At 41.0% G+C, this 13,633-nt stretch overlaps 1 protein-coding gene across 1 annotated transcript in view; it reads left to right on the forward strand.

Moving 5' to 3' along the window:
• Fife (regulating synaptic membrane exocytosis protein fife) overlaps positions 1 to 13,633 on the forward strand; it is a 969,278-nt gene that overhangs the window by 415,729 nt on the left and 539,916 nt on the right. Inside the window, exon 7 of the mRNA XM_068225089.1 lies at positions 852 to 1,106. Within this exon, the coding sequence (XP_068081190.1) occupies positions 852 to 1,106 (255 nt within the window). The remainder of the gene's footprint in view (positions 1 to 851; positions 1,107 to 13,633) is intronic.

Here is a 13,633-nt window from a genome sequence, read left to right on the forward strand (position 1 = left end):
TCTGCGCAAAAACTGAGTAACATCATAAAAAATTACGAATAATTTACAAAACAGAATAAATATAAAAAGTCAAGATAAAACACAAAGTAGAAATCGAGCTAGAGTATGTGTAATATAGATAAATAGCAAGGAAAAAGTACAAAAAACACAGAAATGATGCAAAATACAGGTAAATTTATAAATTAATAAAGAAAAATGTGAACTAAACTAGGAAACGAATAAGTTTGAGTGATGTTTTTAAAAGTAGGAGAGATCACAATATGTAGATAAATTGAAATTCAAGAGGACAAGTTGGGGCAAATATTTGTTTAGAGGAAGGGAAGTTAGGGATTGGAAAAACTTACCAAGGAAGATGTGCAATATATTTCCGAATTCCTTGCAATTATAAAAAATGGTGAATGTTGTTACAACATTTGTATGACTCCATTCCCTCTATCTCCAGATGTCCGAACTATCTGCAACTGTTTGAAGCTTGTCGTGAACGGCGATATTGTTTGAAAAGGTGCCTGGCAGCATATATGACTATTCTCTCCGTCTCCATCAGAGTCCTTCCATGCTGTTGTTAGCAGGTGGATTCACGGCATAACCAACAATCTCTTTCCAGTAGATACCCTTCGAGTCTACAATTACTTCGTATGCGTATTTAACATGTGACCTGGGAACATACTTCATTCCATGTCCAGTAGATACCCTGGTTGCAGTTTTGCAGTTTACAGCTGCCTGATGCTTTTGTTAATAGGTGTCCAGTATGTCCTAGAATTGTTTTGTTTGTTATGAGCAAATGGACTTGTAGGATGATATGCCCCCCCATGTTTTCTCAGCCTACATCACTCTGTTCTCTGCAGGTTCAGGCGGTCTTGGAGCAGGCCTTGCGCCACCCCGCTCTCCCGAGCTGCGTCGCCACTCGGACGTTTCCCCTGCCTCCCTGAAAGAGCTTGAGAAGGTTGCTGGGGAGCGGCGCGAGGAGTTGCGCTGGGAGCGAGAGCTGGAGTGGCGGCACCATAAACGTGGGGGCGGCGGTTCGCCCGGGGGAAGTAGAGTGAGCAGTCCACAGGTGGAACGTCGCCCCTTTGACGACCGGAATTGGGATCCACGTCTCAAACCTGGTGAGTAGCTAATTGATTTCCTATTTCTAACAATGTTTGTGGACATTTCTTTAAAACAATTGAACAGGAAATATATTTCAGTAACTTTTGGAAATATTTATCCTTAATTATTTTTTACATTATGTAATCGACCAGATACGTGTAATTGCACATCGTGATTATGTCAACAATGTATTCTATTTTTAGTTCAGAGTTGCTATCGGTGTTTTTGTATTTATGAACACTTAAATGTAAAAACATCATTAGAAAGGATGAACACGATATTGAGGTAAGTTAAACATGAAAAGTAATACAGATAATACTGAAGTTATGGTATGCGACCATCAACATACTGCAGGCGACATCAGAATTTATGATTTGCCGCTCAGACAAGTAGAAGCCTTTACCTCCTTAGGAAGTAAAATCACTTCAGATTGCAAATGTTCTGCCAACGTATAGAGAAGAATTGCACAAGTAAAGGTCGCCCATTACATGAAAAGGGTGCTGCTTACATCAAGGAATCTAAATGTGGAGACTAAAAAGAGATTTGTAAGTGCTGAAGGAGGATGGAAAAGATCTCATGGACAGCAAAAGTCACAAAAGAAGAAATTCTTAGAAAAATGGTGAAGAAATATCTTTATTGTCAACTATAAGAAAGAGAAGAGACCAATTAATTGGCCATGTCTACAGGAATAATAGTTTTATAGATAATGTTATGGATGGAATGATTCAAGGTAAGGGAGGGAGAGAAAGAGTGCAATATTCTCAGATAAAATGGAGGAGCAGGCTCATATGAGGAAATGAGGAGATTGCAGAGAAAAGTGGAGGAGAATTCCTGCCAAGCAGTCTTCGAATTGAGAATTAAGAAGAAGTGCCACAGATCCCTATGTGATACATGGTTTCGTTGTCTAATATATGAAATGGAAACTACATTCACTAAAATGGTATGGTATGTGCTTAAAATCCAAGAAGAATACCATTAGTCTTATAGATGTTTTGTTGCAGTCTACACAAATATTTCCATTTCTTTAGTGTACAGCATAACGCATAGAATAAGTGTGAGCTCTTCGGTTTCTATATAGAGGGTGTACCAGAACTATGTGGACAAAAATATCAGGGATGCTCTTCGTGTTATGTCAAAAAGGATTTTCCAGAAAATGCTAGCTAGTTGTTTTACGTCACGCCGACACAGATAGGTCTTATGGCGACGATGGAACAGGAAAGGCCTAGGAATGGGAAGGAAGAGGCCGCGGCCTTAATTAAGATACAGCCCCAGCATTTGCCTGGTGTGAAAATAGAAAACCACGGAAAACCAGATTCAGGGGTGGCGACAGTGGGGTTCGAACCTACTAAATCCCGAATACTGGATACTGGTCACACTTAAGCGACTGCAGCTATCGAGCTCGGTTCCAGAAAATGAGGTTACTGTGTTACATCCGGGTGCAGGATTCAAATTGACGAACTCACCGTATTTACTATGTCAGAGCACAAGCAGCTGCCGTACTTCAGGGAAGAGAAGGGGAGTGACGGGAAATGGTATGTACCAAGGGGACAGAGATAATGCTCCGCGCGTATGCACATGTTTCGTCGTTCAACTCTCAGATGACAGAGCTCGATAGCTGCAGTCGCTTAAGTGCGGCCATTATCCAGTATTCGGGAGATAGTAGGTTCGAACCCCACTGTCGGCAGCCCTGAAAATGGTTTTCCGTGGTTTCCCATTTTCACGCCAGTCAAATGCTGGGGCTGTACCTTAATTAAGGCCACGGCCGCTTCCTTCCCACTCCTAGCCCTTCCTTGTCTCATCGTCGCCATAAGACCTATCTGTGTCGGTGCGACGTAAAGCAACTAGCAACTCTCAGATGATTGTCCTTGTCTCTTACAGACTATGTACAGTTCGCTTATTAAAGAGCCGTAATCGCACACACGCAAACACACAGTACAAGACCACGCTGGCATTAAAAAAATACATGTCAGTCAAGAAATGCATCAGATCTTTTCTCCTCTCATCCGTTGGTCGCTGTAACATTCTTTATTATTTAACTACCTCGAAAATGCAACGCTTCTTCACGTACTTCACTCTTCACTCACAATATTTTAAATGGAATGTAATACTGCAGGAAAGAAACAAGGCGCCCTATGGTTTAATTACAGTAGATGTTCAATATGCTCCCTCCTACTTCGATGCACAGTTCACAACGATGTAATAGTGCCCTTTGGTCTCTCTACTGGAGATACAGTGTGTCGCGAGTGACCTGGAAAGTTGCCTGCATTCTTGGTACAAGTTCATCTTCTCTTTCTGTGGGAATCGCATAGTAGTCAATTTGTGCAGAACAAACTGGTGCACTGCCTACTGGAGGTGGGAAGCGAACATGTGATACGAACGAGAAACATGCGAATTCGCACCGAAAATTACCTCTGTCTCACACTTCCCATTTCCCCTCCCTTCCCTTCCCTCCTCTGACGCACAGTAACAGACAGCGGCTGGATCTCTGGCAGAAGCAAATAAGTCAAATTCATCAATGTGAATCCCGCGCCCGGAAGTAACAAACTAGCCTCATTTTCTCGAAAACAACATTGTTTCCGCCTACCCGATTTCATCATCGTTCTTAACATAACACGAAGAACATCCCTAACATTTTTGTCGGTATAGTTCGGATACACCCTGTATAAGTCGAGTGAAGAATCGCGTGGGCCCTCAATGGCGACGTGACTGTCTTACAAAAGTTCGAAACTACTGATACAATAAAATATACTAACACTTCTTCACAAACTTCACAAAAAGGCAAACAGCACGACATAATGGCGACAGCCATGGGAAATGTAATAGTACAGAATAGTCGTCTTAATAACACCTCCGAGGTTTGTACCATATCCTAGCGCACGTTCCCTTTATCACGTTTTCAACTTGACTTCGACTTCAATTACTCGTATCTCCGCTCCATGTGAAAACAGGTTTTTCCTAACAAGTTATTTGGACATATCCAGGCTCATAACGTCATTGCGCCAGTTTACTTTCCGGGGTCTTCACGGTTTCCAAATATGAGTGCATTCACACCTGAGTATACTTCCCAGAGTATTCCTGACCATGGTTTTACCCAGAATCACCGCCTAGAAAATGGCTGGCTGATTCGTATCACCTACAGACGGAATTGTAACATACTGTATAAATAGAAGAAAATGCCTTTCTTAATTATTACAATTCATACATTTATATTATGGTACCGGAAATTAATTATGTCATAATGTAAATTCCTCAATGCCCGATTCCTTGTCTAAATGGTCAGCCTTCGGTTCAGAGGGTCTCGAGTTCGATTCCCGGCCGGATTGAGAATTTTAATTGCGTTTGATTAATTCTTCTGGCTCGGAGACTAGGTGCTTGTGTTTGTCCCAAAATTTCCTCTTCATACTCATACAACATAGTACGCCACCAACAACCACAGAAACGAGCAATAGTGATTACATCCCTCCAAATAGGGTTGCGTCAGGAAGGGCATCCAACCGTAAACCAGGACCAAATACACATGTGCGACTCAGTTCGCACACGTGACCCCACAAGAGTGGGAAAAGCTGTAGAAAAGGAAAAAAGAAGAATATTAATTCCTCAATATTTTCTCGCATCATGAAATGTTTCATATGAATAATATAAAATAGACATAAATTGCCGTGCGTGTAACATGGTACATTTTACAACACGATATGAAAAATATTCAAGACAGGAATCTTTAACGTTGGAATATTAATTAATGTTGCAAGCTGAAGAATTAGTGTACTGAAAATAATATGTTTATCCAGGAAATCTAGGCTACATTATTGAGATGTAACAAAATGTTCTATAAGGTACCGAGCCAGTTGATGCGCGGTTCGGTTCATGTAACTGCGAGCTTGTATTCGGGAGATGATGGGCTCGAATACTCCCTCCCGCCCTTAGCAGCCCTGAAGATGATTTTCCGTGGTTTCTCACTTTCACAGCAGACAAATGCAGGAGTTGTACCTTAATTAAGGCCGCGGCCACTTCCAACCCATTCCAAACCCTTTCCTACCCCGTCGTCGCCATAAGAACCTATATTAATCGTCGCGATGTTTAAACACTTGCAAAGAAATGTTCTATAAGATACTCTAAAAGTCAACGTCCCTTTATTTTTTATTTTGTAAAACTTCAACCTACTCCTGTAAGGACAGTATAATAGAAATAATGGCAATTGAAATTAATCAGAAATAATCCTCTTATCAAATTTGTGAACTGTGGAAGATGGAACCGTTCTTATGGAACACTTCCGTGCGAGAGCTACACGTAAGGTAACACATTACATACTTGAACTCAACCTTTTAAAATTACAACCAACGAAGGTAATTAAAAATAATTTATTCTACAATAAACTCAATCATTTAATGGATATAAAACAAAGAACCGGAGATATAATGATACGTAACCTATATGTATACCTCATTATATTCGTTACAGTAAGTGCTTAGTATATTTTAATGATAGTCATCGCAGTACCAGGATTATATCCTGAAACGCGGTAATGTGTTAATATAGATGGCTTGCACTCAAATATATTTAAATACCAACCGGCTGGCCTAAGGTCGATTTCTTATCCATGGTCACAGGAGGTCACAGGTCGGATGATAAAAGATATTTCGTTAAATATCGGGACAATGTTCAACAGTAAATTATTCTTCACAATTACTGTAGAGCACCCGCTGCACGCACACTGAAGTTGCCTATTGACGACCTTTACTATGGTAGTGGTGCGACATGACATCTCTGTTTTCGTCCAGATTTCAAATGTTTTGGGCCATGATGTCGACTTTTGAGACTAAAGGGTCCATTTATTTTCTTGCCTTTAACCATTTATTTTTTAGACTAATACCAGTCTGTACGCAATGTAAGTTTTGGAATGAGTATTTAATTCGAAGTTTCTTAGTACCAGGTAAATGTCTTTTGAGGCTTGCTTATCTGAAAGTAGGTGTACGTAAGACAATATTGTTGGAAATATGACGTCATTCTTAATATGAACTCAAATTCGTTGATCTTTAGATAGCATTGAAAATTTCTTCTACTCGTTACCTACTTAAGAATTATTTGCTTCTCTGGAACGAACTATACCTTTTCCATAACAATGAACTGTAAATCGAGTTTAATTTTATGTCGGGATAAATAAATTTCCGGCCAGTATCCAGTATTCGGCTTCCCTGAAGATGGTTTTCAGTTGTTTCCCAGTGTCACACCATACAAATGCTGGCGCTGGACCTTGATTAAGGCCACAGCCACTTTTCTCCCACTCCTAGCCCTTTGCTGTCCCTTAGTCCCCAGAAGACCTATCTATGTCGGTGCGACCTAAAGCAACTTGTGTGCAATAAATTTCAGATTGAAATTAATCACTGTCGTATCGATATTAAATGAATTTAGATCGATAAATAAATGAATCATGTTTAAATGACAGTTATTTTGCTTTAATTGTGAACGAAGAATTTGTTTTAATATGCCTAACATGAAGAAAGGCAAACGTAACATGTTAAAACATCAAATCTGTGTCGTTCCCAGCAATAATGGCAACTGAAGAGGATTGGCCAATGCACTCGGAGTCAAGAATGTAATCGTACATCGAGGGGTGAAAAATCACAATCAAGTTTGACGCCAACGTTGTTGAGGGAGGAGGATTAAAATTCCTGAAGAACATCGGGCCATAATAGCTCGATATATAGGGGATAAAACCAAGACTTTTATAAAAAGAACTTAGAAGCAAATTTCAAGAGGACCATCAAGATACTGTCTCTACCAAGTATTTTTGGAAACATTTGGATGTCATAGTGGAAAGATATTCGTAGAGAGCCCGAGAGAACTAGTAGCGAAAAAAACGTTAGAGAAGGGACGTGAAAATGTTGAGCAGTTCTTGAATAATCAAGCTAATAACCTTCCCATTATGCATGGTATCCCCGAATTGCCGTCCACTTTGTTGGAATAGGCAGACCACATGACAACACAACGGGATGGACAAAGTCGCTGCTATAAGACATCTAATGTATTACCACTATATTAACTAGGACTACTTGTTTCTGTTTCAATTATATTTAGCTGATTTTCATGTATTGTTAACACTGACACAGCGAACCGAGGCAAGTGCATTTGGTGTACTAACATTAATTGGCTTTGATTGTTACAGCGATCTAACCAACGTATGCTTATTATTGTTAATTCGTATAGTACCGTAATGTTAATAACATGAATACTAATTCATCACTCCGTAACAATAGCAATAATAATACGCCACATCCGTTGCGTAATACTTTAATAAGGCCACGGCCACTACGTTCCGACTTCTAGGCCATTCTCATCCTTGTGTTACCGACAAACTTAGATGAGTTAGTGTGACGTTAAACCACTAACAAAAATGTCCGACTCGTTGGCTGAATGGTCAGCGTACTGGCCTTCGATTCAGAGAGTCCCAGGTTCGATTCCCGGCCCGGTCGGGGATTTTAACCTTCATTGGTTAATTCCAATGGCCCGGGGCTGGGTGTTTGTGCTGTCCCCAACATCTCTGCAACTCACACACTACACACAACACTATCCTCCTCCACAATAACATGCAGTTACCTACACATGGCAGATGCCGCCCACCCTCATTGGTCTGCCTTACAAGGGCTGCACTCGGCTGGTAATAGCCACACGAAATTATTATTATACTAACAAAAATCGTCCGTTATGAATGATAAATCTCAAGCTTATTTGTTTGGTAGTTTCTTTGACCCGCATATCCATACCTGTACTTGTGTAAGTTTGGTTAGGGTAACAGGTTGCTAACGGACAGGTCACGGGTTTGAATCCAGCTCCCGTTTACAGATTTAAAAACCTGTGATATGTATACGTGCGTAACTATGTCCTACTTGCAGGCGTTTTGATAAGCATTGTTTTATTCTTCTAGCAGAATACTTTTCTCTCGTACGAGGACTCCTTACAACATTAACGTTACGAACTTATACGAAGAATACACAGCGATGAAACAAATGGTGAGCCTGCAGGAAACCTTTCTGCAGGACTGGAAATAAACAGAAAACCTAGGCTGGTATATTTTTCGAAATTATTAATTTCAAAGAGATAATCGCAACGTATCGGACTTACAACAGTTGAGCAACATTGGCGGCCATCGATTAGATGTATAGACTAGACCTCAATCATACGTGGAATACTGCATTAGTAGTGGTTTTGTTCTCTTCTGATGCACGAAGCAGGATATTGGTGTCAGTGTTAAATACCCACTGCAGATTAGTGCGTTGTGCATAAGTTCAATGTTCCAGAAAAAATTATATTTGTCTTAAATGTTCATCGTGACTTTTATGTTTTCATTTCTCGTAATTCTTGCTCTTATTATGATAACGTAAACGTCATCAGAAACTGAGAAGTTTACTACAGAATCAATCAATCAATCAATCAATCAATCAATCAATCAATCAATCAATCAATCAATCAATCAATACTGATCTGCATTTAGGGCAGTCGCCCAGGTGGCAGATTCCCTATCTGTTGCTTTCCTAGCCTTTTCCTAAATGATTTCAAAGAAATTAGTTTATTGAACATCACCCTTGGTAAATTACTCCAATCCCTAACTCCCCCTCCTATAAATTAATATTTGCCCCAGTTTGTCCTCTTGAATTCCAACTTTATCTTCATATTGTGATCTTTCCTACTTTTATAAACGCCACTCAAACTTATTCGTCTACTAATGTCATTCCATTCCACGCCATCTCTCCGCTGACAGCTCGGAACATACCGCTTTGTCGAGCAGCTCTTCTTCTTTCTCTCAGTTCTTCCCAGCCCAAACTTTGCAACATTTTTGTAACAGATTAAACTGTCTTTCTCTAGCATTGCTTCTAAATGTGTGAGTCACTTTAATTTTTTTCTTCTTCGACCGAGGGACTCTCAACTAAAACTCTTCGCTTTCTTTCCTGACCTCTATTAATCAACTGTTGTTTTCTTCTTACTCTAACGTAGTATCTACGTCAAGAAAGAATTCCTATGTTAAGTGTGAAGTATCAATACATTTGCAGATTTTCTGCTATGTTGTTTAAACTATAACTTAGATGATCAAATGATAACGGACAAAAAAACCAAAGCTGCATTGTTTTATTTCTTTACTATAATAACCCCGCCTTTAACCGTTACCGCTAGTACCTCTATCAAACGATGACGATGGTAATAAGCTGAAGAATATTTTTTTTTTTATATCGCATCGCAAGTAAGTATTATTTCGTGTATGAAGGTTCTACTCCAGCTGTAGGACACAAGAATGTTGTATGTATAATAGGTAAGTATGTCTGCTCACTAGTCATTATGCATTGTGTTCTATTCTTGTTTGTGTTCTGAAGTTTTAAGATACCTGTGGTGATCGAATCTATATGCTCATTTGTTGTATGTCTTTTGTAAACAAAAAGATTCTAGCCAGCAGTATAACAATGGGTAAGAGAACACTTCAGTCACTAGCTCGTTGGGTATATGGTTTGATTGTTACATATGGCTTCGATTTCTGCTCTTACGTGTCGAGCTTTGTAACTCAAGCAGCAGAGCGCTGGTCTTCTGTGGTCATGTTGCTTCCTCCTCCTCCTCTCCCTTCTCCTTCTCATAGACCTAGCAGCGTTTACAAATGTAGTCTCCTCCTCCTCACGACAATTTAGGAGGATACGAGAGTTAACTAACAGAGGGCGGACTAGAAGGATTAGACCAGGGCCTCCCAAACGCCCAAAATCTTACTCGTGCAAACCGAGGCGCAAGGGTTCTGTGCACTGTACAGCGGCCCAACTCGGCTCCATTCGGACCAGTATTTTGTCTCAGGGCAATTCGGCTAAGCTCGGCTAAGGTCGGGCCAAATCTGCTCGGATTGTGGAGCTCTGAAGAGCAAGTGAAGAAGGGGAAGACAGGCGGAGTGAGCGAGACAGGCGTAGGGAAAAAGATAGACGGCGCTTTTGCTCCTCAATCGAGGAGTGGGAATCTGAACTCTGGTCAACCTAGCGAAGTCGTCTTTTGCACCTTGCGCCGCGCAATGCACCGGTGCATGCACCCTGAGAGGCCCTCGATTAGGCAAACTCAGATAGAGGTTCTAGATTACACGTTGTAGGACTCTGACGAAAGAAAGACGAGTTGCGTATAGTTGACGACCATCTCGTCTCACTCGTTAGACATCACTGTCTCAGTAGTTTCAGGTTTCAAGCGTGTTCTGAATACGGGGGTTCTATCCCCGAATGATGTAAAAAACTAATGTAGACTACTAAAAGTGTCTATATTTCTAATCAGTTAGATACCAGGAGAAGTGGACAATCTGGAAAACCCTTAAGAAAATCCGTACAGAAGTAGGCAGAACCAAAGTAAATTTTCGGAAGTGAAGTTTCTCAAGCGATTCATCACTTTGTGATTGCGGAGAGCAGCAGACGATCTATGTCAGTGTGTTTTATGTCCTTCAAAATGCACTATGAAAGACTTGATTGCAGCCTCCCCCAACGCTATTGATGTCGCCCAATACTGTGCAAGAATCATCTAGCTCTCGAATTGCTGCTTTATCTGCGATTGTTTGTATAATATACCTGAATATAAGTATAGTAGGAATGTAGATATCGTGTTTTTAATATACGTATGTAAAGTTGGTACTTCTGACACGAATGAAGAAAAGATCAATAAGATCAAATGTTATTATCAGAAAAAACAGTTAGTCAGTATACTCAAATACCATGAGACTGAGCCAAGATAAAACCAGCTAACTAGAACTCAAAAGGCCAGTGCTTTACCGTCTACGCTACTCAGTCTAGTAGTAGAAAGTAATTCATAATTCATAAATCCACAACCCAGCTGACACCCATCCACGCTCACCCTCACTCTCGCCTTTTATTTTTTCAGAGAAAGGTTAAAATAGTACGAGAGTTAACTCAACGTCGGAGCTATGAATCGAGGCAAAGACTTAAAGGATATTGTTAAGCGAAATGGAAGAGTCACTAACCAGAAATCCACATATACAGGCTAGAGTCGAATTCATGTTGACATACCAAAGTTATATTCTATGCTAACACTTACAGTCTGAAGCAGTATATTATCTTTTCAAGTATTATCGGTCCAAATTAAAAGCCGATTTTACCTACCGCTCAACTACACGCCTCAGAAGCAAACCAATGTTGCAGAATGTGCTCATGTTAACTTAGGTCAGGATATAGTACGCAAAGTTAGCGTTTTGACTGCCACATGCATTAAAGATCGAATGTGTTAAGAGGTAATGTACTAGTTTAACATCGCAAAGCAAGCAATTAGCCTCGTTTGGTTCGTTGTTACTATGTTAGAGAAAGTCTTTTCTTGCTATTGGCTTTACGTCGCACCGACACAGACAGGTCTTATAGCGACGATGGGATAGGAAAGGCCTTGGAGTTGGAAGGAAGCGGCCATAGTCTTAATTAAGGTACAGCCCCAGCATTTTCCTGGTGTGAAAATGGAAAACCAGAGGAAACCATCTTCAGGGCTGCCGACAGTGGGATTCGAGCCCACTATCTCCCGGATGCAAGCTCTCAGCCGCGTGCCTCTAACCGCACGGCCAACTCGTCCGGTGTTAGAGAAAGTAATCAAGCAGACTAGCTCTCCCTCCACTAAAGCCCTCTCAGGTTAAGAATCCGTGTATACGAAACTAGGTGTTAGTGCAGTGGAAGACAGTAAAAATGCCATTTGTTTTACGCCCCCTAAACACTTTTAGGGCTTTCTAAGTCTGAGCCAAGATCAAACCCGCTAACTAGAACTCAAAAGGCCAGCGCTTCGCCGCCTAAGCTGCTCATCCTAGCAATAGAAGATAGTTCATGAGTCAAAAACCCACAACCAACCGGAACTCCCTTGTTTTCAGTGAGAATTTGGAAGAGTACGAGAGTTAAATAGGAGAGATCAGACTAGAAAGATTATTCGAAGTCAGCTAGACGTCCTAGGTTATAAATTACGAGATTCAGAAGAAATCTCAGTTGCATGCAGTAGCCATCTTGTCTATTAACCCTAGACTACCATCGTATTTCATTATATATGTAGGCCTATTACTTCAGCCAGGATCGAACTAGGGCCCTCCTCCCAGTAACTGTATTCCCTAAAGCCTATAAGATAAGAATCGAACCGTCAATCTTGAGCTCAATAGCGTACACTACTTGAGCTGGAGTTGATCTACAGTCCCTTCCAATAACAGAATTATCTGAATCCTACAAGAATCGAACAACCAAGCTTGAATTCAGAAAGCACACACTACTTTAGAAGGCTCCGAACTAGAGCCTCTTCCAGTAACAGATTAACCTGAATCCTACAAGAATCGAACCCTCTAACTCGAGCTCAAAAAGCGAAAACTGCTGAAGATCGATCTACAGTCCGTTCCAGTTAAAATATTACCTGATGCGTACAAGAATCGAACTCTTGAACTCAATATCAGAATGCGCTAATCACTAAACTACTTGAGCCGGGGTCACATTCGACCTTGTAAATTTAGGGTTAGCCTAGGAGTCGAATTCAAGTCTTGCGAGGTTAGCCGTGTCGGGAGTCGTCATTGCGCTGTGAGATTAGGGTTAACCTAGGAGTAGAACTCGAATTTGCAAGGTTAGTCGGGATGTCGAACTTGGCTCTGTTAGGTTAGTGTAGGACAGTTTAAGCCTGGGTGAATCCTAGCGTGTGCAGTTAAGTTTCCACTCTTATGTGGTTAGCCCGGGAATCGAACTTGGCCTGTGTGGTTAACCATGCGCTCTTAGTCAGCGTTAGCTTATGACGTCATTTGACGATAAGCTGGCACTCTCAGTCTGCACATGAGGAGGAGGTAGCCTCTCATGCACTGGTGGAAGTGGAGGCCGCCAAACCCACCCAAAATCACAATTGAAAATAAAAATCCACAGCCTGTTTCCGGTCAATCGATCGGATCAGGAATGGAATTAATGAAGGCCCATCTAGTGGCGACGATAGGAATTATTTTGGCTGCCGAAGTCTGTTTTACTCCTCTGGGACAATGATTAATGACTGACAGATGAAATGATATTTAAGAGAGTTGATGGATTGAAAAATGACAGGGAAACGCGGAGTACCAGGAGAAAAACCTGTCCTGCCGCCGCTTTGTCCAGCACAAATCTCACATGGAGTGACCGATTTTTGAACCATGGAACCCAGAGGAGAGAAGCCGGCGCGCTGCTGCCTGAGCCACCGAGGTTCCTGAAAAACCACTACTAATATTCCAAATTTCTCATTATTTTCGTAGACTTTCACCGAGTGAGCAAGTCAGTCTTCAAAGAGAACAGTCTTTGATGGGGAAACAATGGCTGCTGGAAAATTAAAGAGAGGGTCCCCTTCTTGTGTCATGAGTACAGCAACCATATATCGTATGACAATATCCACTAAAGCGAAGGTTCTCTGTGTTCTCAAAAGGGAGTTTCAATGCAATTTTCATTAGAACAAGTTTCCCACATGCAGTGTTCAGAACGCGCTGTATGGACCCATTTACATCAAATTCCATTAGCCTTTCGCATTGATATATCAATTGGTATATGCTTTTATTTTGTACGAT

This window comes from Anabrus simplex, chromosome 1 (assembly GCF_040414725.1).
Source record: "Anabrus simplex isolate iqAnaSimp1 chromosome 1, ASM4041472v1, whole genome shotgun sequence".
Lineage (NCBI taxonomy): Eukaryota > Metazoa > Arthropoda > Insecta > Orthoptera > Tettigoniidae > Anabrus > Anabrus simplex.